The sequence below is a fragment of the Canis lupus genome, chromosome 22, assembly GCF_011100685.1.
Source record: "Canis lupus familiaris isolate Mischka breed German Shepherd chromosome 22, alternate assembly UU_Cfam_GSD_1.0, whole genome shotgun sequence".
NCBI classification, from domain to species: domain Eukaryota; kingdom Metazoa; phylum Chordata; class Mammalia; order Carnivora; family Canidae; genus Canis; species Canis lupus.
The window spans coordinates 50,353,332-50,377,054 of NC_049243.1; the positions used below are offsets into that span (position 1 = coordinate 50,353,332).

General features: G+C 35.2%; 1 protein-coding gene across 5 annotated transcripts in view; it reads left to right on the forward strand.

Moving 5' to 3' along the window:
* PCCA (propionyl-CoA carboxylase subunit alpha) overlaps window positions 1-23,723 on the forward strand; it is a 462,758-nt gene that overhangs the window by 225,581 nt on the left and 213,454 nt on the right. For all 5 annotated transcript variants that reach the window (XM_038569960.1, XM_038569959.1, XM_038569962.1 and 2 more), the window contains one exon: window positions 23,563-23,706. In XM_038569960.1, coding sequence (XP_038425888.1) covers window positions 23,563-23,706 — 144 coding nt within the window. The remainder of the gene's footprint in view (window positions 1-23,562; window positions 23,707-23,723) is intronic.

The window sequence follows — 23,723 nt, forward strand, 5'->3', positions numbered from 1 at the left end:
TTCAAAAAGAGTATATGCATAAGAAAAGTAACACTGTATACTATGTTTTTATCACAACCATTTGATTTTCCTCTGGAGGCAGCCTTTGTTTTACTTAAAAAGTGTGCCTTTGGTAATGTTCCATATCTAACTTAAAACATTATATTCTTCATTTTTATGATTTTCAATATTCAGATATAGATGTAGTCATGTAATTTCCCCAGTTTCCTGTTGGTAGTTTTCCTAGTATTTTGCTTTCACAAATATTGACAATTATGAATGATCCATTGTATCATCATTCTGCACATGTGAAAGTAGAATTTCTGGGAAACAAGAATTTTAATAATTTAGTTAAGTATTATCAGTGTTTTTTACTCCCTGATTTAAAGGATTTTTGACTTTTGGTCTTTTTCTGATAGTGAAAAATAGTATATTATTTTTATTTTCCTTATTATGAGTGGTGTTGAATTTTTCTTCATAGATTAACATTTGTTTTTCTTTGAATTGGCCATTAGCTCCTTTGTCCTTTGGGTTTTCTTATTATAAGTGTCCCTTAGTTTTTTTTAAGGCAATTAGCCACTTATTATATCATGAAGAAGCAATGCTTCATGAATATTTTTCACATTTCTACAGAGTGAGGGTCTTTAACCAAGGACCTTTGGTACCAAGATGAAAGGATAGCAAGTTTAAGATAGAGAGTGCTTGAGAGAAAGTCTTATTTTTCCTCAGAGTCATTTGTTGGCATTGCCCTTCTCTCCTCAGAAAGATAGGTGTACATTGCAGAACCAAGTTTGTGCTCTCTGTCTCCTTCCCCCACCCCGCATTGAGGAAGGGCAGAAGAGACAGCAACTCTTACATCAGCTCTGAGTGTAATAGTTTTAGGGTTATTCTCCTGTGCTACTTACCCATCTGCCTACGCAGGGCAATCAGACCTTTATCACACACAGTGCTCTCTACGTGGGATTGAGGTGTGTGTGGGTTATAATGCAAAGATGTTCTGTGAGTACGTAATTGGTTTCTTCTCCCATTCACAAACTGTTTTCTAGGAAGATTATCAAATAAATGTAGATTAAAAAAACAAAAACAAACCCAGATGTGATTTATTTTTCCTTCATCTGTTGCCTTTTTGATTTTGTATGTGTGTGTGTGTGTGTGTGTGTATTCTGTGTAGAAATGTTTTTAAATCTTAGAGTTGAATTTTAAGTCTCTTATCATTTCTGGTGTTAGAACATACTTAGGCTTTTACTGTTCATTCATAAATTAAACATTTTTCTTCTATGTTTTCTTTTAGTACTTATTTCATCATTCCTGGTAAAATTTTCACTCCATCTGGAATTTATTTGATTTGAGTTTTTTATTTTAAAAATGGCTACCTGACTGTCACAACCAGTTTTGAATAATCATTCTTTTATGTAGTAATCAGAAGTCATCCTAATTATATCCTAAATTCTCATATGTATGCAGATATGTTTACTTGACTGTTTTGTTTTTAACCTGTTTAATCATGTGCTAGTACCACATTATTTCAGATGTTGTATCTCTGTATTATAACACAGTATCTAGCAGGGCTAGTCTTTTCTTATTACTCTTCTTTTTCTATATGGTGTGATAGAATGAACTTATTTCATTTATATTTAACCAAAGAAAAAGAGATTAAAATGATGAAATTGCCAAACTATTATATAAATGTTTGCAATTTTCCAGAGATATTAATTCCTTAAAAATGTCCTTAATTATTAAAAAATGGTTATTAAACCACATATTTTTGTCATCATATTTCTTCATACTCCAATTTGAAAGAATGTATTGTTTTTTTACAAAAATGAATAGAAATTGGCATATTTAATCCTACTGTCTTTCCCCCTAATTCTCCATTTTTACTATTTTTATTATTAGTTTTGTATTATTGTAACATTACTTTTCTTTAGGCATGGCTCTTTAGTGTATTCCCCTTTTGTATTTTAAATTGTTTTCATCATCACCATCTGCATCTTACCATTGCTTTGTGATTAGTCAGTTCTTCATTTTGATTCATCTTATGGTTAAGTTCTTCTTCTGTTTCTTCTTAAAATCAAGAATTTATTTTTGAGAGGTATCCATGGGTACTGTATCTTCTGAGTTCTTAGATGGGTGATAAGGTTATCTTTATAACTGATGAATTTTCACCTGGGTATATATAAACTTATGGGATTTGAAACAGCTGATTGACATATTTCTGGCTTTTTTGATCCAATATCAACCTTTGAGTAATCACCAAAACCCACCAAAAAGAAAAAAAAAAAAAAAACAGAATAAGGAGAAATGAGAAATCACTTAGAAGAGGGAAGACTCTTTAAACTGCTGTGTGGGTAACTACAGCTTTGGGCAGGGAATAGCCAGTGCTGCTTTGGGAGAGAAAAGCAGGAGGAAAGCTCTTGTTTGTCAACTGCCATTGTTTAGGAACAATCCCTGCCTCCCCTCACAGGGGAGCCTAGTATGGATGGCTCTGACCAATTTTAATTAATTTAGTTGATTCTTCTAATATTTTTATATCTTTTTCATCAGTACATGTGTATAGGTCTTTCTTGATTTTCCATTTTCTTCAGCCAGCTTCCCACCTTGCCACACCCACTGCACAAATGCACACTTCTCATCTTCGTACCACCACTCTATCATGATTTGGGTTAGCTCAGTATTTGGGATTTTGTTATGATCACAGTGTGAACGCTATTCACAGCAGTCCTGTTGTCACCTAAGATTACTTTCACTTTCCTGCACCATTTTTTCTCTACTACTAAAAATTTGCTTAGTTTTCTGTGTGTCCATTACTAATTTATCCACAAATTTGTCCCATGTTTGAATATATTCAGGCAGATGGAGTTTTCCGTCAATTTCATCTTTTTTTGTAGAAATATTTGGTTTCTTTTAACTTTTTGTTGTCTATACTGATTGCCTTCTACATCTGTCTTTGGCTTTTTAGCTGAGATTTCCCTACTTTGTCCTGAAGATACCTTTACACTTCTCATTTTTGGATCTCTTTACTCTCAGATTTTTGTTAAACACTTGGTTTATTCTGTTTTTCCCCTGGAATACATCTTTAACTTTCTGAGAACCAGAGCATAGGAGCTAAATTGTATGAAAATTTGCATGAGTGTAGAGAGACACTGTATTAACTTATTGGGGAGAAAACCCAATAATTTTTCTTGTGGTTTAATTTGCAAATCATAACATTCATCCATTTAGTTAGTTAATTAATTGACTTATTTAGTTTTGGTTGAATCTTTCTTTTTTTAAGGATTTACTTTAGAGAGAGAGAGAGAGTGGGAGTGAAAGGAGGGGCAGAGGGAAAAGGAGAGATAGAATCTCAGACTCCCTGCTGACCGTGGAGCTGAATAGGGGGCTTGATCCCAGGATCTTGTGGTTATGACCTGAGGTGAAACCAGCCTCTTAGGCACCCTAACACTCATCCATTTAAATCTTACAAATGCAATATAGACTGAATGTATCCCTCTAAAACTCATATGTTAAAACATAACTTCCAAGATGATGGAACTGGGAGGTAGGGCTTTGGGAAGGTGATTAGGTCATGAGGATAGAGCCCTAATGAGTAGGATTTATGACATCATAAAAGATATCCCAAAGAGAAACCTGCCTCCTTCTGTTACGTGATGACACAGTGAGAAGACTGCCACCTATGAACTAGGAAGTGACTCCCATAAGACATTGAGTTGGCTGGCACCTTGATTTTGGGCTTCCCAGCCTGAGAACTGCAAGAAATAAAATTCCGTTTTTTTTTTCCCTTAAAAATTTTTTTAAATTAAATTAATTAACATATAATGTATTATTAGTTTCAGAGGTAGAGTTCAGTGATTCATCAGTCTTATATATAGCCAATACTCATTATATTACAAGTCCTCCTTCCTGCCGATCATCCATCCATTTACCCTAACCCTCCACCCTCTTCCCCTCCATATACCCCCAGTTTGTTTCCTATGATTATGAGTCTTTTAGAGTTTTTCTCCCTCTCTGTTTTCTTTTTTTTTTTTTTTTTTTAAATTTTTATTTATTTATGAGAGTCACACAGAGAGAGAGAGAGAGGCAGAGACATAGGCAGAGGGAGAAGCAGGCTCCATGCACCGGGAGCCCGACGTGGGATTCGATCCTGGGTCTCCAAGATCGTGCCCTGGGCCAAAGGCAGGCGCCAAACCGCTGCGCCACCCAGGGATCCCTCCCTCTCTGTTTTCATTGTGTTTTATTTTTCCCTCCCTTCCCCTATGATCCTGTTTTATTTCTTAAATTCCACATATGAGTGAGATCCTATAATAATTGGATAATAATAATTGTCTTTTTTGGATTGACTTATTTTGCTTAGCATAATACCCTCTAGTTCCATCTATATCTTTGCAAATGTCAAGATTTCATTTTTTGATGGCTGAGTAGTATTCCATTCCATATATATATATGGAATTCATTCATTCATATATATATATATATATATATATATATAGTATTGCATTATATATATAGTATTGCATTATATATATTCTTTATCCATTCATCTTTTGATGGACGTGTGAGCTCTTTCCATAGTTTGGCTATTGTGGATGTTGCTGCTATAAACATTGGGGTACATGTGCCCCTTTGGATCATTACATTTGTATCTTTGGGGTAAATACGCAGTACAAATACAGTAGTGCAATTGCTGGGTCATAGGATACCTCTATTTTCAACTTTTCGAGGAACCTCCATAATGTTTTCCAGAGTGGCTGCATCAGCTTGCATTCCCACTAACAGTGTATGAGGATTCCCCTTTCTCCCCATCCTCACCAACATTTGTTGTTTCCTGACTTGTTAATTTTAGCCATTCTGATAGGTGTGAGGTGGTATCTCACTGTGATTTTGATTTGTATTTCCCTGATGCCGAATGATGTTATGCATTTTTTCATGTTTCTGTTGGCCATTTTTATGTCTTTGGAGAAATGTCTGTTCATGTCAGCTGCCCATTTCTTGATTGGATTATTTGTTCTTTGGATGTTGAGATTGATAAGTTCTTTATAGATTTTGATTACTAGCCCTTTATCTTATGTGTCATTTGCAAATGTCTTCTCTCATTTTGTCGGTTGTCTTTTGAATTTGTCCACTGTTTATTTGTTTGCTGTGCAGAAACTTTTTATCTTGATGAAGTCCCAATAGTTCATTTTTATCTTTATTTCTCTGCCTTTGGAAATGTGTTTAGCAAGAAGTTGCTCTGGCCGAGGTCACAGAGGTTGCTGCCTGTGTTATCCTCTAGGATTTTGATGGATTCCTGTCTCACATTTAGGTCTTTCATCCCCTTTGAGTTTAATTTTGTGTATGGTGTGAGGACATGGGCCAGCTTCATTCTTCTACATGTGGCTGTCCAATTTTCCCAATTCCATTTGTTGAAGAGACTGTCTTTTTTCCATTGGATATTCTTTCCTGCTTTGTTGAAGATTAGTTCTCCATAGGATTGAGGGTCCATTTCTGGGTTCTCCGTTCTATTCCACTGATCTGTCAGTTTATGTGCCAATACCATACTTTTTTGATGAGTACCACTTTGTAATACAGCTTCAAGTCTGTGATAATGATGCTACCAGTTTTGGTCTTGTTTTTCAACATTCATTTGGCTATTCAAGCTCTTTTCTGGTTCTATACAGAGTTTAGGATTACTTGCTCCAGCTCTGTGAAAAAAGCTGATGGTATTTTGGTAGGGAATTGATTGATTGTATAGATTGCTCTAGATAGGGCAGCCCTGGTGGTGCAGTGGTTTAGCGCCACCTGCAGCCTGGTGTGTGATCCTGGAGACCCGGGATCAAGTCCCATGTCCCGCTCCCTGCATGGAGCCTGCTTCTCCCTCTGCCTGTGTCTCTGCCTCTCTCTCGGTGTGTGTCTCTATGAATAAATAAATAAATAAAAATCTTAAAAAAAATAGATTGCTCTAGGTAGCATAGACATTTTAATGATATTTGTTTTAATCCATGAGTATGGAATGTTTTACCATTTCTTTGTGTCTTCCTCAGTTTCTTGAGTGTTCCATAGTCTTCTTGAGTACAGAGTTTTTGCCTCTTTGGTTAGGTTTATTCCTAGGTATCTTATGGTTTTTGGTGCAGTTGTAAATGGGATCAACTCTTAATTTCTCTTTCTTCTGTCTCATTATATATAGAAATGCAGCTGATTCCTGTGCATTGATTTTATATCCTGCCACTTTGCTGAATTCCTGTATGAGTTCTAGCAATTTTGGGATGGAATATTTGGGTTTTCCACACAGAGTATCATGTTATCTGTGAAGAGTGAGTTTGACTTCTTTGCTCATTTGGATGCATTTTATTTCTTTTTGTTGTCTGATTGCTGAGGATAGGACTTCTAGTACTGTGTTGAACAACAGTGATAATAGTGGACATCCGTCCCATGTTCCTGACCTTAGGGGAAAAGGTCTCAGTTTTTCCCCATTGAGAATGATATTTGCTATGGGTTTTTCATATATGGCTTTTATGATCCTTCTATCCCTACACTGTGAAGAGTTTTAATCAAGAATGGATGGTGTACTTTGTCAAATGCTTTTTCTGCATCTATTGGGAGTATCATATGGTTCTTGTCCTTTCTTTTATTAATGTAGTGTATCATGTTGATTGATTTGTAGATGTTAAACCGCCCTTTCAGCTCAGGAATAAATCTCACTTGATCGTGGTAAATAATCCTTTAAATGTACTGTTAAATCCTATTGGCTAGTATCTTGGTGAGAATTTTGGCATCTGTCTTCATCAGGGATATTGGTCTGTAAATTCTCCTTTTTTGTAAGGTCTTTGTCTGGTGTTGGGATCAAGGTAATGCTGGCCTCATAGAGTTTGAAAGTTTTCCTTCTGTTTCTATTTTTATTTTTTAAATAGCTTCTGAAGAATAGATATTAATTCTTCTTTAAGTATTTGATAGATTTCCCCTGGGAAGCCATCTGGCCCTGGACTCTTCTTTGTTGGGAGATTTTTGATTACTTTTTCAATTTCCTTGTTGGTTATGGATTGTTCAGGTTTTTTTCTTTCTTCCTGTTTCAGTTTTGGTAGTTTATACGTCTCTAGGAATGCATACATTTCTTTAAGATTGCCTAATGTTTTGATATATAGTTACTCAATATCTTCTTAAAATTGTTTATTTCTTTGGTGTTAGTTGTGATCTCTCTTCTTTCATTCATAATTTTATTAATTTGTATCCTTTCTCTTTTTGGTAAGTCTGGCCAGTGGTTTAGCAATCTTACTATTTCTTTTCTTTTTTTCTTTTTAAAAAATATTTTGTTTATTCATGAGAGATACAGAGAGATGCAGAGACATAGGCAGAGGGAGAAGCAGGCTCCCTGAGCTACCTAGGCATCCCCAATCTTACTATTTCTTTCAAAGAACCAGTTCCTAGTTTCATTGATCTGCTGTGTTGTTCTTTTGCTTTCTATTCCATTGATTTCTGCTCTAATCTTTATTAATTCTCTTTTCCTGCTGCATTTAGGCTTTATTTGCTGTTCCCTTCTCTAGTTCCTTTCAGTTTAAGATTAGATTGTGCATTTGAGACATTTCTTATTTCTTGAGAAAGGCTGGTATTGCTGCATACTTCCCTCTTAGGACTACCTTTGCTGGTGGTTCAAAGATTTTGAACAGTTATGTTTTCATTTTGATTCCTTTCCATGTATTTTTAAAATTCTTCTTTAATTTCCTGGTTGACCCATTCATTCTTTGTAGGATGCTCATTAGTCTCCATGTATTTGAGTTCTATCCAAATTTCCTCTTGTGATTGAATTCCATTTTCAAAGCATTGTGGCCTGAAAATATGCAGGGAGTCAGTCCAATCTTTTGGTACCAGTTGAGACCTAATTTGTGACTCAATATGTGATCTCTTCTGGAAAATGTTCCATGTGTACCTGAGAAGAATATGTATTCTTTTGCTTTAGAATAGAATACTTTGAATATATATCTATACAGTCCATGTGGTCCAATGTGTCATTCAAGGCTCTTGTTTCCTCATTGATATCCTTGGATGATCTGTCCTTTGCAGTGTGAGGTGTTAAAGTCCCTTAGTATTATATCATTATCCATGTATTTCTTTAATTTTTTTATGCATTTGTTTATATAATTGGCTGCTCCCATGTTAGGGGCATAAATATTTACAATTGTTAAATTTTCTTGTTGAACAGACCCTATAATTATGATATAGTGTCCTTCTCCATCTCTTATGGAGCCAAGTCTTTGGCTTAAAATCTAAATAGTCTATTATAAAGATTACCATTTCAACTTTCTTGTGATGTTTATTGGCATGATAAATGTTTTCTAACCCCCCTCACTTTCAATCTGTAGGTGTCTTTAGGTCTATAATGAGTCTCTTGCAGACAACATATCGATGGGTCTTGCTTTTTTATCCAGTCTGATACCCTGTGTCTTTTGATTGGGCCATTTAGCCCATTTACATTCAGAGTAATTATTGAAAGATATGAATTTAGTGCTATCATATTACTTGTGAAGTCACTGGTTCTGTGTATTGTCTCTGTTCCTTTCTGGTTTGTGTTACTTTTGGGCTGTCTCTTTGCTTAAAGGATCCTTTTTAATATTTCTTGCAGAGCTGGTTTAGTGATGACGAATTCTTTTAGTTTCTGTTTGTCTTGGAATCATTTTTTAAAACGTATTTAATTAATTTATTCATGAGAGACACACAGAGAGAGGCAGAGACATAGGCAGAGAGAGAAGCAGGCTCCCTGCAGGGCACCTGATGTGGTACTTGATCCCAGGACTCCAGGATCACAACCTGAGCCAAAGGTAGATCCTTAGCCACTGAGCTGCTCAGGTGCTCCTGTCCTGGAAGGGATTTTGTTTTGTTTTGTTTTTAAATCTCTCTTTCTATTTTAAGATTTTATTTATTTATTTGACAGAGAGAGAGAGAGAGAGCGCACAGACAGGAGTAGCAGAGGGAGAGGGAGAAGCAGGTTTCCCACTGAACAGGGAGCCTGAAGTGAGGCTCTATCCCAGGACCTGGGATCATGACCTGAGCCAAAGGCAGATGCTTAACCTACTGAGCCATGCAGGTGCCCTTCTCCTTCTATTTTTTTTTTTTTTTTCTTTTCCTTCTATTTTGAATGCCATCCTAGCTGGTTAAAGTATTCTTGGCTGCATATTTTTCTTATTTAGCTCCCTGAATATACAATGCCAGTTCTTTCTGGCCTGCCAGGTCTCTGTGGATAGATTTGCTGCAAGTCTAATGTTTATGCCCTTGTAGGTTACAGACCTCTTGTCCTGAGCTGTTTTTAGGAGTTTCTCTTTGTCTCTGGGATTTGCAGCTTTTACTATTATATGTAGGGTGTTGACCTATTTTTATTGATTTTGAGGGGAGTCCTCTGTGCTTCCCGGACTTGAATGCCTGTTTCATTCCCCAGATTAGGGAAGTTCCCTACTATAATTTGCTCTGATATACTTTCTGCCCCCTCTCTCTTTCTTCTTGTTCTTGGCTCCCAATTATTCTAATATTGTTTTGCTTTATGATATCACTTATCTGTTGAATTCTCCCCTTGTCATCCAGTTGTTTATCTGTTTTTCTCAGCTTCTTTATTCATCTTCGTTTTTGTCTTCTATATCACTAATTTTCTCTTCTGCCTCATTTATCCCAGCAGTTAGAGTCTCCATTTTTTATTGCATCTTTTTACTACACTTTTTTATTTTAGCTTGATTAGATTTCAGTTCTTTTGTTTCCCCAGAAGGGGATTCTCTAGTATCTTCTATGCTTTTCTAAAGCCCATCTAGTATCTTTATAATCGTTACTCCGAACTCTAATTCTGACATCTTACTTATGTTTATACTGATTAGTCCCTTGCAGTCATTACTGCCTCTTAATCTCTTTTTTTGAGGTTTTTTCTGTCTTGTCATTCTGTTCAGAGTAGAATAGGTGAATGAGAGAACAAAATACTAATGTAGCCACAGTGACCCCAGAGAAATATACAGTAAACAAATCAGAAGAGACCTCAAACTGAAAACAAAAAAGAATATAATCAGACAGGTGGACAGAACAATCCACTGGATCCTGTCTGTATTTTGGACTGGTGGTTAGAAAACTAGATCCCAGAATTAAAAAGAAAGAAGTATATTATACATATACTTATATATGTATAAAAATATAATTAAATATAATGAAAAGATAGAATGTAACTGCAAAAATGAAAATTAAAAGTCAAAAAGAGAGGAATATAAACAGGTGAATAGAACAGAGCAATACACTATACCCTGAGTATATTTTGGTTGGTTTGATAAACTATATCTCAAAATTGTAAAGAAAGAAAAACTTATATATGTACAAAAAAACTATTGATAGAATTTAACTGTAAAGATGAAAATTAAGATTTTTAAAAAGGAGTTTTTTAGAACTTATTTTTTTCAAAAGATTTTATTTGAGAGCACGTGAGAGAGAGTGAGCATGTGAGCATGCAGAAGCAGAGGGGAGAGGGTGAGGGGGAAGCAGGCTCCCTGCTGAATGTGAGGCTCAATCCCAGGACCCAGGATCATGACCTGAGCTGAAGGCAGATGTTTGAGCCACCCAGGTGTCTCAAAAAAAGAGTTGATAAAATAAGAAATTTGTTGGAAAAAGAAAGAGAAAATTAAAAGACTAAAGAATTGTGGGGAAAAAAACCCATGAATTCTATATATTATTTTCTCCTAGTTCTGGACTTTTGCAATTCTCTGTGATTGGTTAACTTGGTCTTAGCTGATGTTCTTGCTGATCTTCTGGGGGAGGGACCTGTTATGCTGATTCTCAGATATCTTTTCCCTTGGTGAGACTGTACCACCCTTGCCAGGGGTCCAGGCTAAGTAATCTGCTCTGAATTGTTCTGTGTTGGCTTTGTTCCCTTGAAGCCTTTCAGTGTAGCTTTAGAAGATGAAAGTGAAAATGGAGCTGAAAGCTTGGGGCTCCACTCCTCAGTGCACCACAGGGAAAGGCACTCCTCAATCACTCCTTGAGGTCTTTCATTTTCTTTACATTTATCATGCCATGAATTCATAGGGAATGGGTTCCAGCAGTTCAGGCTCTTTTCCATTGGTTCTCATAATTTGTGCTTCTCTCGCTGGGGAAGGCTGGCACTTCAGTTGAACCCATGTACCTTTCTCTTTGGCTTCCTTCTTTTTCTGATCATTTTCCTTCACACGCTTCAGGAAGCTGTCTCGACCCTTTGAGTGTTTAATATGCTCAACGTGTACATTAATTCTCTTGGCAAGAATCTTGCCCTTAACCTGTTTATTTACAACAATGCCCACAGCATGCTAAGTAATGATGTAGACTCTTCCAGTTTTGCCATGGTAACATTTGTGGGGTATTCCTGTTTGAACAGTGCCCATTCCCTTGGTGTCCACAATATCACCTTTCTCGTAGATTTGCATGTATGTGGCCAAAGGAGCAACTTCATGTTTTCTAAAAGGCCCAGAGAACATATTGTGGTACCTCTCATCTTTCCCTTTGTGTTGGTCACTTTGTCTAATTATTGGAAGAAGGGGGTTCTGGCTGAAAGACTGAAACAAAAGTTTTTTTATTGCTAAAGCCCAATTTACCTTTCTTTTTTCCATTTATGGATTGTGTTTTTGGTGTTGTACTTAAGAAATCTTTGTCTAACCTAAGATCATAAGGACTTTCTCCTAAATTTTCTTCTAGCATTTAGAGTATAGAATTTTGGATTGGAAGTAACTTTCTCTTCGCATCTTGAAGGCTTTATTTTTATTTATTTTTTTTGTTGCTTTCTTTTAGTTTTGACTTTAGATATTGAGATGTATTCTGATTCTGTTTAAAGTTTTTTTTCTCCATCTAGAAATTTGTACAATCTTATCTTTGTCTCTGATTGTGACCAAAACTGCTAGTGACCTACCAATTACTAGTAAGGAAAAATAGCTTTTATCTTAGTTCGTTAATATTACAGGTTTTTTTTTTATACTTTTGCTTTACATTCTTGGAATAAATTTTAATTGGACGTAATGATTTTCATTTCATTATTCTACTAGATTTGTGTGCTAATACAATGATTTCTAATTTTTACTTTTAAAATACTGTCTTTAGGGCAGCCCCGGTGGCGCAGCGGTTTAGCGCCGCCTGCAGCCCAGGACGTGATCCTGGAGACCCTGGATCGAGTCCCACGTCAGGCTCTCTGCATGGAGCCTGTTTCTCCCTCTGCCTGTGTCTCTGCCTCTCTCTCTCTCTCTGTGTCTCTATGAATAAATAAATAAAATCTTCAAAAAATAAAATAAAATAAAATACTGTCTTTACCACGTTTGAATAATATGTGTTTTTTGAAACTGTGGGAATATTGTACAGGTAATAATAGGCATTATCTGTTCCTTAAATATTAAAATTCAGATGTGAATCCATTTGTACTGGTATCTTTCTCAGTTGTAGATCTTTAAACATCATGTTGATTCCTTCTGTGGTAGACTTTTAGTATTTTTGAGGTAATACGATCTATTCAAAATCAAGGTTTTTGAAGATTATTAATTGTATTCATATTCCTTTAGATTTCTTTTTTTAATTGGATCTATTTGACTTAGAAAAAGAAACATGGGTTTTTTCATAATTTTTAAAAATAGATTTTATTTTTGAGCAGTTTTAGATTTACAGAAGAATAAGTAGTGAGTACAGAGTTTCCATATACACCTTTATCCATCCACTCTCAATTCCCCTACTAGTAATATGTCGTATTAGTATGGCATATTCATTACAATTGATGAACCAGTGTTGATACATTGTTATTAACTGAAGTTCATAGTTTACATTAGGGTTCACTCTTGGTGTTGTACATCCTGTGGGTTTTCACAAATGTGTAAGAACCTGTATCCACCATGCATCATGTAGAGTAGTTTCACTGCCTTAAAAATTCTTGCATTCAAAACTTCTTTGTCTCTTTCCTTCTTTTTTATTTCTTTCCTTCCCCCTCCCTTTCCTGTCTTCCTTCTTTATCTTCCTCCCTCCATGTGTCAGTTTTTCTGTCTCCCTTATGCATGGTAATCTTCAAACATACAGATGTGCTAAGAGTAGCATCAGCAAAAGTGGTCTGGTAAAAGTCTCATGAATCTGTAACCTAGCTTTGTGTTTACTTTGCCAAGTATTGTTTTGTGGATATCTTCTTTTCCTTACTTCTATTTTTAGCTGGAGTATTTTAACAAAAATCTCAGACATATGATTTTGTTTATTTTTTTAAATTTTGTTTATTAATATTTAAGTGTACACATATTCATTATGTTTTCTTTGCATTTTAAATGTTTATTTTGCATATTTACTTATAAAATAATTTGCCATATAGGTTTCTGACTATTCTACATGAATCCTGTGCCTTTTGTCATTACATAATATCTTTATTTTGTTAAAAGATTTTAATTTTAAATTCCACCTCAACTCATATTATGTTGCATCTGCTTCTTTTTCTTTTATTTGCCTTTTGATTTATTTTGAAGCCTTCTTGTCACTTGTTTTTTTTTTTAAGTTTAAATTAAAAAACCCAATCTGACACTCTTTGAGTATGAAAATTTAGTTCTTCTAATTTTAAATACTTGATCTTATTTCATCTTTATTTGTATCCCATTTTCCCCCTTGTTTTCCCCCTTTTTATATGTTGCTTGAATTAAATTGCTAATTATTCCTGTTGTTTCCCATTGGTAGATTGGAAATCCTCTCTTTTAAGATTTTATTTATGTTCATCTTCCTGTTGAGTTGGGTATTTTCTCCATTAATACTTGTAAATAGAATATAGCTGATTGCCCCAACTTGGCAACATGAATAATCTTATGCTTCTAGGCTATATTTGGTTTTCACTTGCTGTTGAACTCTTCTGTTTCCAGACTTGCTTTTAGTTTGTGTGTACACAGTTTTCTCATTTCTCTATCTTCTCTGTCTTTCCCTTCTTTGAGATTTCTGCCCTAGTTTATTAATTTCATTAGAGCATTTTTTTCATGATGTTTCCTCAGCTGGAACATATGGAGGCTATGCTTAGAAATGCCACATCCTAAATACATTTCTTTAGCCTGAAGGGGAATGATATTTTGAGTCTAGGATTCTTGGATTTCCATAGTAAATACCCTGTGCTGTTGTCTGGTTTCTGGTATTAAGTCTGAAGTCATTCTGATTTGTCTTCCATTATATGTAATATAATCTTGCTGTCTGAAAGGTAGCCCAGTTTCCTCTTGATCATTGGAACTGGGGATTTTTTTTTTCCTCCACCAGAACATGCCTAGATATGTATTTATGTCCATAGATTCTGCCTTTTACTCTGTGTGTTCTTTGAAGTGTACAGATTTAATTGTTTCTTCATTCCAGAGAAAGTTTCTTCTGTTAAATGTTTCCTTTTCTCACCTACTCATTTTCTCCTTTGGGAACTCCTTTTATTGTGGGCTAGGTGTATTGGGCATACACTGAAGCTTGAGTCTTTTTCCTCATGATTACTCTCATTTTTTATTTGTGTTCTGTTTTTTGCTATTCATTCTTTATGTTGCTCTTCCAGGCTACTAATTTGAGTTCTAATGGCGATCATCTTTTCCTTAAAGTACTAAATCTGCATAATTGGGAAATCATGTTATTTTATCCTGGAAAGTCTCCTTCTGTGTGGGGGTATGTGTGTATGTATTGCTGCTCTTGAAGTTTTCAGGTGCCCTATTGCTTTTTGGATGTTTTGTGTGTTGTGTCTCCCCCACCCCATTCCTCAACTGCTCTGTTTCTCTTCGTGTCTATAGTCATTATTCTGAATGCTTGCCCTGTCTCTGGGGATAAGCCACCTGCCGTGGTTTTACTGTAGTTGATTTTGAGATCAGTACTAAGTGCTGTTTGTTGTAATGTTCAGAGTGGCAGCAGACCTTCAAGTGGTTGCAGATGTAACCGTATCTACTCCTGAAGTCAGGAAGAGCATGTATCTCCTTGCACGGCCTTCATCTCAAGGGTAGAACCTAGCTAATATTTATTGACTCCTTGAACTTCTTAGGAAAGTGACCAGGGACTCTTTTGAGCCTTTAGTGAGTTTGTTTTCAGGCTGCATGGATCTCTGCAGGCCAAGCTGTCTCCCTGACCTCTTCTTTCACACCTCTCCCTGGAGATACCTGAAGCTAGCCTCTGGGTTTCCCCCAACCCATGAGAGACAAGAGCCCATTACTTGCTATTGGCTCTCACTTTTCCCCAGATGTCACTATTTGCAATATCCTGTGGTGCTCACAGACTCTGGGGGATAGAGACTGTGGGATTTGGATTGGAGAGGTGGTGAACCATACTAGTTTTGCCATTTTCCCAGAGCAGAAATATTTAACCAGGTTTATCTGGATTGCATTAATGAGCTTCGGGCAAGTCTGTGGACCCTCTGAAATTGGATACATGCTTTTCTAGGGAGAAATTTAGTGAAGTTCTAGACCCTAGAATGGTTCAGAACAACTAGAGCTGACTAAAACAGAACTTTTTTATTTTTTATTTATTTTATTTTTTTAAGACAGAAGTTTTCTAGTCATTGTTTTAGTTAATTGCGACCATCCACTATTTTGACTTAATGCAAGTAAATCCTAGCTCTATGCCTTCCTAGTTGTATGACTGTATGGAAATTCTTAAACTTCGCTATGCTTCATTGTCTTTATCAATAAAGAGTAATTTTTAATAGGATTGTGAGCATAACTGAGTTATTAATACATTTAAAATGCTCAGAAAAGTGCCTGGTTTAGACTAAGCACTCATTCTTCTTCCTGACTATAAGCATGTCACCATTAATATTCCACATGCTATGTTTGTTAAATATTGGTTAACATGTTAACTGTACTGTTGTCGTTAGTGAAGCTTGTCAGTAGTCAATTTTTTTCAGATGGCAAACTGAGCTACAAATTAGTAACTTTATTCTTCTGTCGGTTAACTGCAAAATTATTGTTATAAATGAACAAACATGCTTGCAATAAACCACTTTAAAAGCCACTTTTTATCGTAAGAGTGTTTGTGTAAGAGTCTAGAGAAAAATGGAGATGGAAATCTCCTAAAAATGAAACTGATGGGAGAAGTGTTAAATTCATAAGCTATTTCTGCTTAGTCTCTCGTACTGAGATTAATGTTAAGACCCTGAATATACCTTTCCAAGTTTGTGTGTATAATTATTAATTTCTAAATGTAGGTTATGACTAGGTTTTAATTCTTTGGAAAAACAGCCTTTATGTAGTCTACAAAGATTATAAGAGTTGGAACACTTTTAAGTAGAAAGAAATAGCCTGGTAGTTAATGCCGAAGCATGGTCAGCCATATCCTTAAGAACAGAGAGCTAAATTTCCCACTGTTGTTAGACCATAGTCAGTTGCTTATATATGATTGCTACAGTGAAGAAAGAATGTGCTTTTGCAATGGGATGACAGAAAAAGTGCAGTGGAATTGTTGAAATTCTATGGAGACCAGATGCCCCCCATCTCCTATGAGATAATCCTGTACCATGTACCATCTTTATATTCCAGGAAGATTTAAGAAACTCTTACCTTTTACTATTTCATTTTTTTAAAAATTAAAAGAATTATTAAAATTATTAAATTATTAATTAATTAATTAATTAAATTAATATTAAATTATTAAAAATTAAGAATTATTGTATTAAGAATTATTGAAATTCTATGGAGACCAGATGCCCCCCATCTCCTATGAGATAATCCTGTACCTGTACCATCTTTATATTCCAGGAAGATTTAAGAAACTCTTACCTTTTACTATTTCATTTTTTTAAAAATTAAGAATTATTGCAACCTAAATTCTGGTTTCTAAGAGTTGACTGTAACTGAACAAATATCATGTTCGAATTTCAGAGCAGTTTTGGATTTTAAAAATATTCAGGATTATCCATAGTAAAAGAGTTTGGTCTTTTTTGGAGTTCAAATACTGATTGAAAGAATAATTGGTGGAATTAGGAAAAATTACAGGGAAATGGATTTGTGTCTAATTTGTAAAACCACCTTATTGCCAAAAGGGACATTTTTAGATTTAGGTAGAAGTTGACCTTTTTGATTATTTTTAACGTCCTAGAGGCTAAGATTCTCAAAATGGCTTAAGTAAGCCAGAACTGGGGTGTTCTGGAATATTTGAAATTAGTCTCCTAAGAAACTGAGAATATAAAGTAGGGTGTATTATACTTTCCCTTAATATTTATTGAGTCTAATTAGAAAGTTTAAAGGAAAGAAGTTTTTTATTACACAGACGTGAAGAGGTAAACTTGTCAGATACTTTCAGTTAGGTTTTTGTTTTAAAGCATGTTATAAACTATTTTGGTATCTTTGAGTTCTAGACTCTTCCCTAGATTTTAATTTTACAAATTTGTTCCTGTATTAGTTTCCTATAGCTGTCGTAACAGCATACCACAGACAGAGTGGCTTAACCAACAGAAATTTATTTTCTCACAGTTCTGGAGACTAGAACGAGTCTAAAATGAAGATGTTTGCAGAGTTGGTTTCTCCTGGAGGCCTCTCATTTTGGCCTGCAGATGGCCATTATGTCTCCCTGTGTCTTCTCATGGTCTGTCTTCTCTGCTGTGTGTTGTCTGTGTCCTAATCTCTTCTTTTAAGGACATTAGTCATGTTGGGTTAGGGCCCATCCTAATGACCTCATTTTAATTTAATTGCCTCTTTAAAGACCCCATCTCCAAATACAGTCATATTCTGAGGTACTAAGGGGTTAGGGCTTAAACATATGTATTAGAGGGCACAGTTCAGCCCGTAACAGTTCCCTTGTCCTTTCTTCATCTGGTTATTTGTGTTGTGGTCAACAGGGAAGCTCTATAATAGAATCTATTCAGTTTTCACTGCCACGCTTGAACATGGCCATTATTTTCAAGGTGAGTTTACAGGAGTTGTGTGTTGGGGCCTATTTCCCAACGTGCTTTTTATCTTTGAGTCCTGTGGATCAAAATCTAATAACTTTAGATCTTTATTTTGAAATCCTGTATTCTCAGGAGGTAGAGCTTCAGAATTTTAATAGATATATGTTAGATTCTGTTCTGGACAAAGCAGCTCTTTGAACCGTAAGAGCAGAACCAAAAATAATGGCATCAGTTATCCTTTTAGGCTGGAATAACAACAAACTGAATCTAGACCTGTTATGCCAAAAACTATTATGAAACTCAATTTCCTCATAATTCAACAGGTAATCACACCTAAACTGCTTTGTTGAATTGAACAAGTTCTGCTCATCAAAGATAGCTTTGACAAACCAAGCCTTGTAATATTTGTCATTTAGACTCGATGTATTTAAGATGTTCCCTAGAATTATATGAATTTAAAATAACATTATTTGAATATTAGATTTTCTTAATTTTCACTCTCTATATACCTCTTGTTTGTATCTCATATGCCTTCTTTATAAAATGGCAATGGAGTATTGAGGAACAAGTTCATGCATATGGAAAGATTTTGTAAGTTTCAGTGTTATTTAGGTGTTACAGAATGTTTGTTGGGTTTTCTACCTTTGGGGGCAGCTTCTGCTTTGATTAGGCAACTGGGCCACCATTCACCAGCTGACAGTTACAGCCAAATATTCCTCCATTTAAGGAATCTCAAATATTTCTCATTGCTCTCCTTCTGTCAGTGGCCAAGTTTAAACACACTTGTTCCATCTGAATTCTTTCTACACTTTCTGTGCCTTTTTTTCTTTGGAACTTCCCTCAGTGTTAACTTTCATTTGAAGATAACTTAAGTGTATAATAAGAATTTGCCTGCATCTCACTCACCTGGAGGAAAACTTGCCTGTCATCTAGTTACTTGTGCTTAAAATCTTAGGAACTATTGGTAAATAGACACATAATATGTAAAAGTTTAGGTCAGAGAAAACCTATTGAACAACCTATCTGCTGCTGATTATTTTTATTTAACACAGTGAATTTTGATTATAGAGAAGATGTTGATCAAATTAGAAATCTTTATTTTAATAATATTTTATTATTTAAAAACAAACTCTAGTGATGTTGCTTTAATTTCTATTAACTTTTATGTGAAATTATTTCAAATGTACAGAAAAATTACAAAGTGTTACAAAAATGTTCTGACATTTACATTTGCATTATCCTTTTTTTTTTTTTTTTGGTATCTGTGTATCTAAATCTGTCTTCTTTACCTGAAACATTTAAGAGTAAATTGCAGGCCTGGTGTCCCTTTACTCCTAAAGGAGTATTTCCTAAAAACAAGAAAACTCTTACATTATCACAGTACCATTAGCAGTATCAGGATGTTAACATTTATATGTTATGTATCATTCAGTCTAGAGGTCATATTCAGATTTCACCAGTTGTTCCATTAATCTTTTATAGTAAAAGAAACACCTTTTCTGGTTTGGGATCTACATTACATTTACTTGTCTTACCTCATTCTTTCCATCTAGAACAGTCCCTTAATCTTATTTTTTTTGGTCAATTGTGGCCTTTACTTTTATTCATGAGCACAAGCCCTTTACTTTATAGAACATCTCTTGTTTTGCATTTGTCCGTTTTCTCATGGCTATATTGAGGCTCTGCACATTGGCAAGTATACTACAGAAGGTGTATTGTCCTTCTCTGAGTACCATGTAAGAGAAACATGATGTCTGCTTATCCCATTATTGCTGAGGTTGGCATCGTTAAGGTGGTGTCTTTTGCATTTCTTTGCTATAGAGTTACTACTTTTCCCTTTGTTGTCAATAAGGCATCTAATAGGAAGATACTTTGAGACTGGAAATACCTCATTATACTTTCGACCACTAGTTTTAGATACTTCCTAGTTTGTATTTAAGTTTGTATTTAATGAAGAGTAAGGCTACAAATTACAGTGGCAATGGCAGACACAATGCCAGGAAGATTTGTTTTTCTAAGTTCGTCAGTATTGAAGTATTGAAGTTTGATACATTGAGAACGCAAAGTTAAAGCAAAACCAAATTTACCTTACTGTTGCATTTGATGAACTCAGTTATTTATTTATTTTTTTAGGAAATACGCTTAAAGCAACAAATACATTTGAAAATAATGGCAAGAGGTTTAGGCACTGACATTAGTGACAGCTTGGTGGTGATCAAGAAGACAAAACTAAATGAAAATAGCTAGGAGATTAATAAAAAGTTGGATATTTGCCACTGTCTAATATAGGCATATAGAACTGTGTATACTCACTGTAGCATGATTGTGTGTGATTATGTTCCATAATATGACATTTCATGATTATAGTTGTTTGTACCTGTTTGAACAAAACATTCATGGAGTGATAGAGGCATTGCCAGTACAGACTGATTTATTAGCTACTGATAGACCCTGCTGAATGCACACTGTCTCACTGATCCCAACTGGAAATTTGTCTTTGAGAATTCAGAAATTCTGACTGGTTTTGGGCTTTTTTTGTTTTCTTTTTGGCATGTGTGTGTGTGTGTTTTTTTTTTCTTTTTTTTGGAGGGGTGGGTGGGTGGGTGGGTGGGGTGGGAGTTTGATCTTTTGTTGACTAAATCATAAGATTTACCTATTAGAATGTCAATATACTGATCTTGAAATGCAGAATCATACTATTTGGTGTATCCCTTATTCATATGCTTCTAGCACCCATTTCAGTGAGGTAAAAAAACCCAATTATTTATGAATATGGGTTCTCAAAAACTTGTTTGATGAGGATAGTCACAATAAAGGAATTCAGTTTTGTATTTTGAATGTTTAAGGCATTGTTTCTAAAAGTGTGTTCCATGGAATTCTGAACCTATAAGGATATCCTGCAAAAGGAGATGTGGTTAAGTATAAACACCATGCGATAGCCTCCTACTGAGGATCCCAAAGCATGGTCACAGATGAGTGAGTCTGAGGAGTCTTTCATAAAATAACATGTTTAATATAGTTAAAGTCAGTGTTTTCTAAATAGAAGTGACACGGAAGCCTTGTTTTGTTTTCCTTTCATATAACAGCCCTCAGAATATATATTTATTGGCATTAGACTTGTGTAGATTTTCCTTCTCGTGGAACAAGACGAACTCGTCAGCCTACCAGATACCAGTCTGACTCTTTCTTTGTATAACCTTTCATTCCACGTAGCTACCTTCACTTTCCATTGATCCTCCCTCCCTCCCTTCCCTTCTCTTTTCCTTTTTTTTTTTTTTTCCCCTCTCCTTTTAAAGGTATTTTTAAAACGTGTGTTGAATTATACTTTGGCCTGGGAGCTGTTTTGTCTCTTTGTGTATCTCTGTTTTGATCTCTTAAGTATTGAGCTTGACTTGCAAAGGGGACCTGTTTCCTAGTTCTCAGAAATGGGGCTATACATGGTTATTGAAAAGATGTTACGCCTACAAGATTCCTGGTAATATAATACAAAATCTAGAGGAAATGCTTCACACAAAAAATTGAATAACTTCAGAATTCTATTAAAATGTGTTTAGAAAGACTTCTTGAATAATTTTTGGACCCTAAATGGATATATTTTTAAATTCTGTAAGTAATTATTTTGCCTTTGGCAGCTAGTTATTATTCTAGTTATTTACTTAATTATTTTAGTTTGAAATGCTAGTAGCTTACTAATTTAGTAAAATGGGCTGTTTCTGTTTTATAATTCTAAGTTGCAGTAAAGTGGGTCCATTTTTGGATTCCATTCAGTATGGGTCGAATATACTTTTTTCTTACACATTTAGTTACAGAGAAGACTTCCAAGGTAAAACAGAGCCTAAATGAATTCATATCTTTTTTTTTTTTTTATGAATTCATATCTTTAAACTTTCATAATACTGTGGTTTATAGAAGACAACGGCTCATAATTATGTAGTTGTTTATGTTTTACTACACTTTTTTAACTAATCTCTATACCTTATGTGGGGCTTGAACTCATGACCCCAAGATCAAGAGTCACATGCTCCACTGACTGAGCCAGCCGGGCACCCTAATTTACTACATGTTTTTATATACATTTTTCCATGAAGAGAATAGGAAGGTCGTACCATCCCTGGAGTGACCCAAATTCCAACCTTGCCTCTGCCATTTACTATAGATGTGGCTCTGGATTTGCTGCTTATTTATTCATACAACATTTATTTATTTGCCTAGTATATAGTGTTTACTTTCCTGGGGACTAGACATAGAAGGAGGAAGTTAAATCATTCACTTAACTTTTAAAATTGTTTTCTCATCTAACAAGGTATGTGAATAGTATTGATTTAAAGCCCTTGGCACACAGTAGGCTCACTTTGACTAGAGTGGTAAGTTGGTTTCTCAAATGAAATTCGTTTCTAACAAGAGATGGGCTTTACACTTGTTCCTTTCTTGTTATATTTGTCATATAGAATCTTGTTTCTCAAAAAACCATAGCTTGCTTTCAAAAATTTATTTTTTGAACTATCTAGTAAGATCTTTATTTAGTGTCACATTTATTTTACAAAGGGTAGATGCTTATTTTAGTGATGATTTGTCATTAAAATTATGTCAAAATGTCTTAAAATGTTGTTGAAACTGTAAACAAACTCATAACACACAGAGAGCTAATTATGGATGCCATCTGTTTATTTTTACAGAGCTTTTTTTTTTTTTAAGACCATGGCATTGTCTGCTTATGATAAGCTTCAAGATTATTATAATGACTTAAGTCCTGTCCTTCAATTAGTGTAGTTGAAGATTGGAAGACAATTCGTTTGTTCGTTGACCTTTTCCCGTGTCAGAGTGTACGAAATTAGACATGTCATGATAAAGGAACTATTATGAAGTGCATTTAGAACATGCTTAATTTTTATGAGAAAAGAAATTGGCATTAAAGCAGCAGATGCGGCCAAACTTCTATTTACATTTCTAAAACTTATTCAGGGATTTCGATGAAAGATCATCTGCTCTTTATCAGTGCCATGAGTGGTTTATTTTAGCTTTGTTAAGTTTAGGAAATTGTATGTGACCAAATTCATAATGATGTGTATCCCTGTTAATATCCCTATATGTTGGTGCATGTTTTTGTACATGTGTATCTCATGTATGAGTGTGGAAGGCCAGGGATCCCCATGACAGCATCATCCAAAGTAGTTATCAGCAATTTGCTGAGAGAGCAGAGTGATTTCACTGGCTCAGGTTTGCTATTGTGCATGGTAAGCACTCCTCATGTAAGTCTGAAGGGAAAACAACCTGCAGGATCCATCTGCTCCTTTCTGCTACACTGCATTGATGTAAGAGTACGCTAATCTGGTTGCTTGTCAGGACAGGTTAGTGAAAGCATGAGAGTGGGTGAGACTAGGCTAGCCTAGTGCTTTGGAAAATCATAAGCTGCCTCTGTGGATGCCATGCTAAGTGTAGCAGAATAGGTTGATTATCAGCCATACGGAGGATTGCAGCTAAATATGTAATTTTCAGATGAGAAGTTGTTTCTAAATTGAAAGTGTTAAACATTGCTTGATGACATCTAATTAAAACAGACAAGTAATATAGGTAGTTTACAAATACTTTTTAGGTATTTAAAAAAAATCGTACCTTGTATGAGATTGTGTTTAATTTTATTCTCTTAGTTTCTTAGTTAAAAGTGATTTAATGTTAAATATAATTGACCTCATTTTACTCAGAAGTTATTGAACTTGTTCTTGCTTATTTCTGTTTATTTACCTTTTCCTACACCTATTGATTGGCACATATTGGTCTTGCAGGTTGAGCATCCTGTCACAGAATGTATTACCGGCCTGGACCTAGTCCAAGAAATGATCCGTGTTGCCAAGGGTTACCCTCTCAGGCACAGACAAGCTGATATTCCCATCAATGGCTGGGCAGTTGAATGTCGGGTTTATGCTGAGGTAAAATGAATGATGTT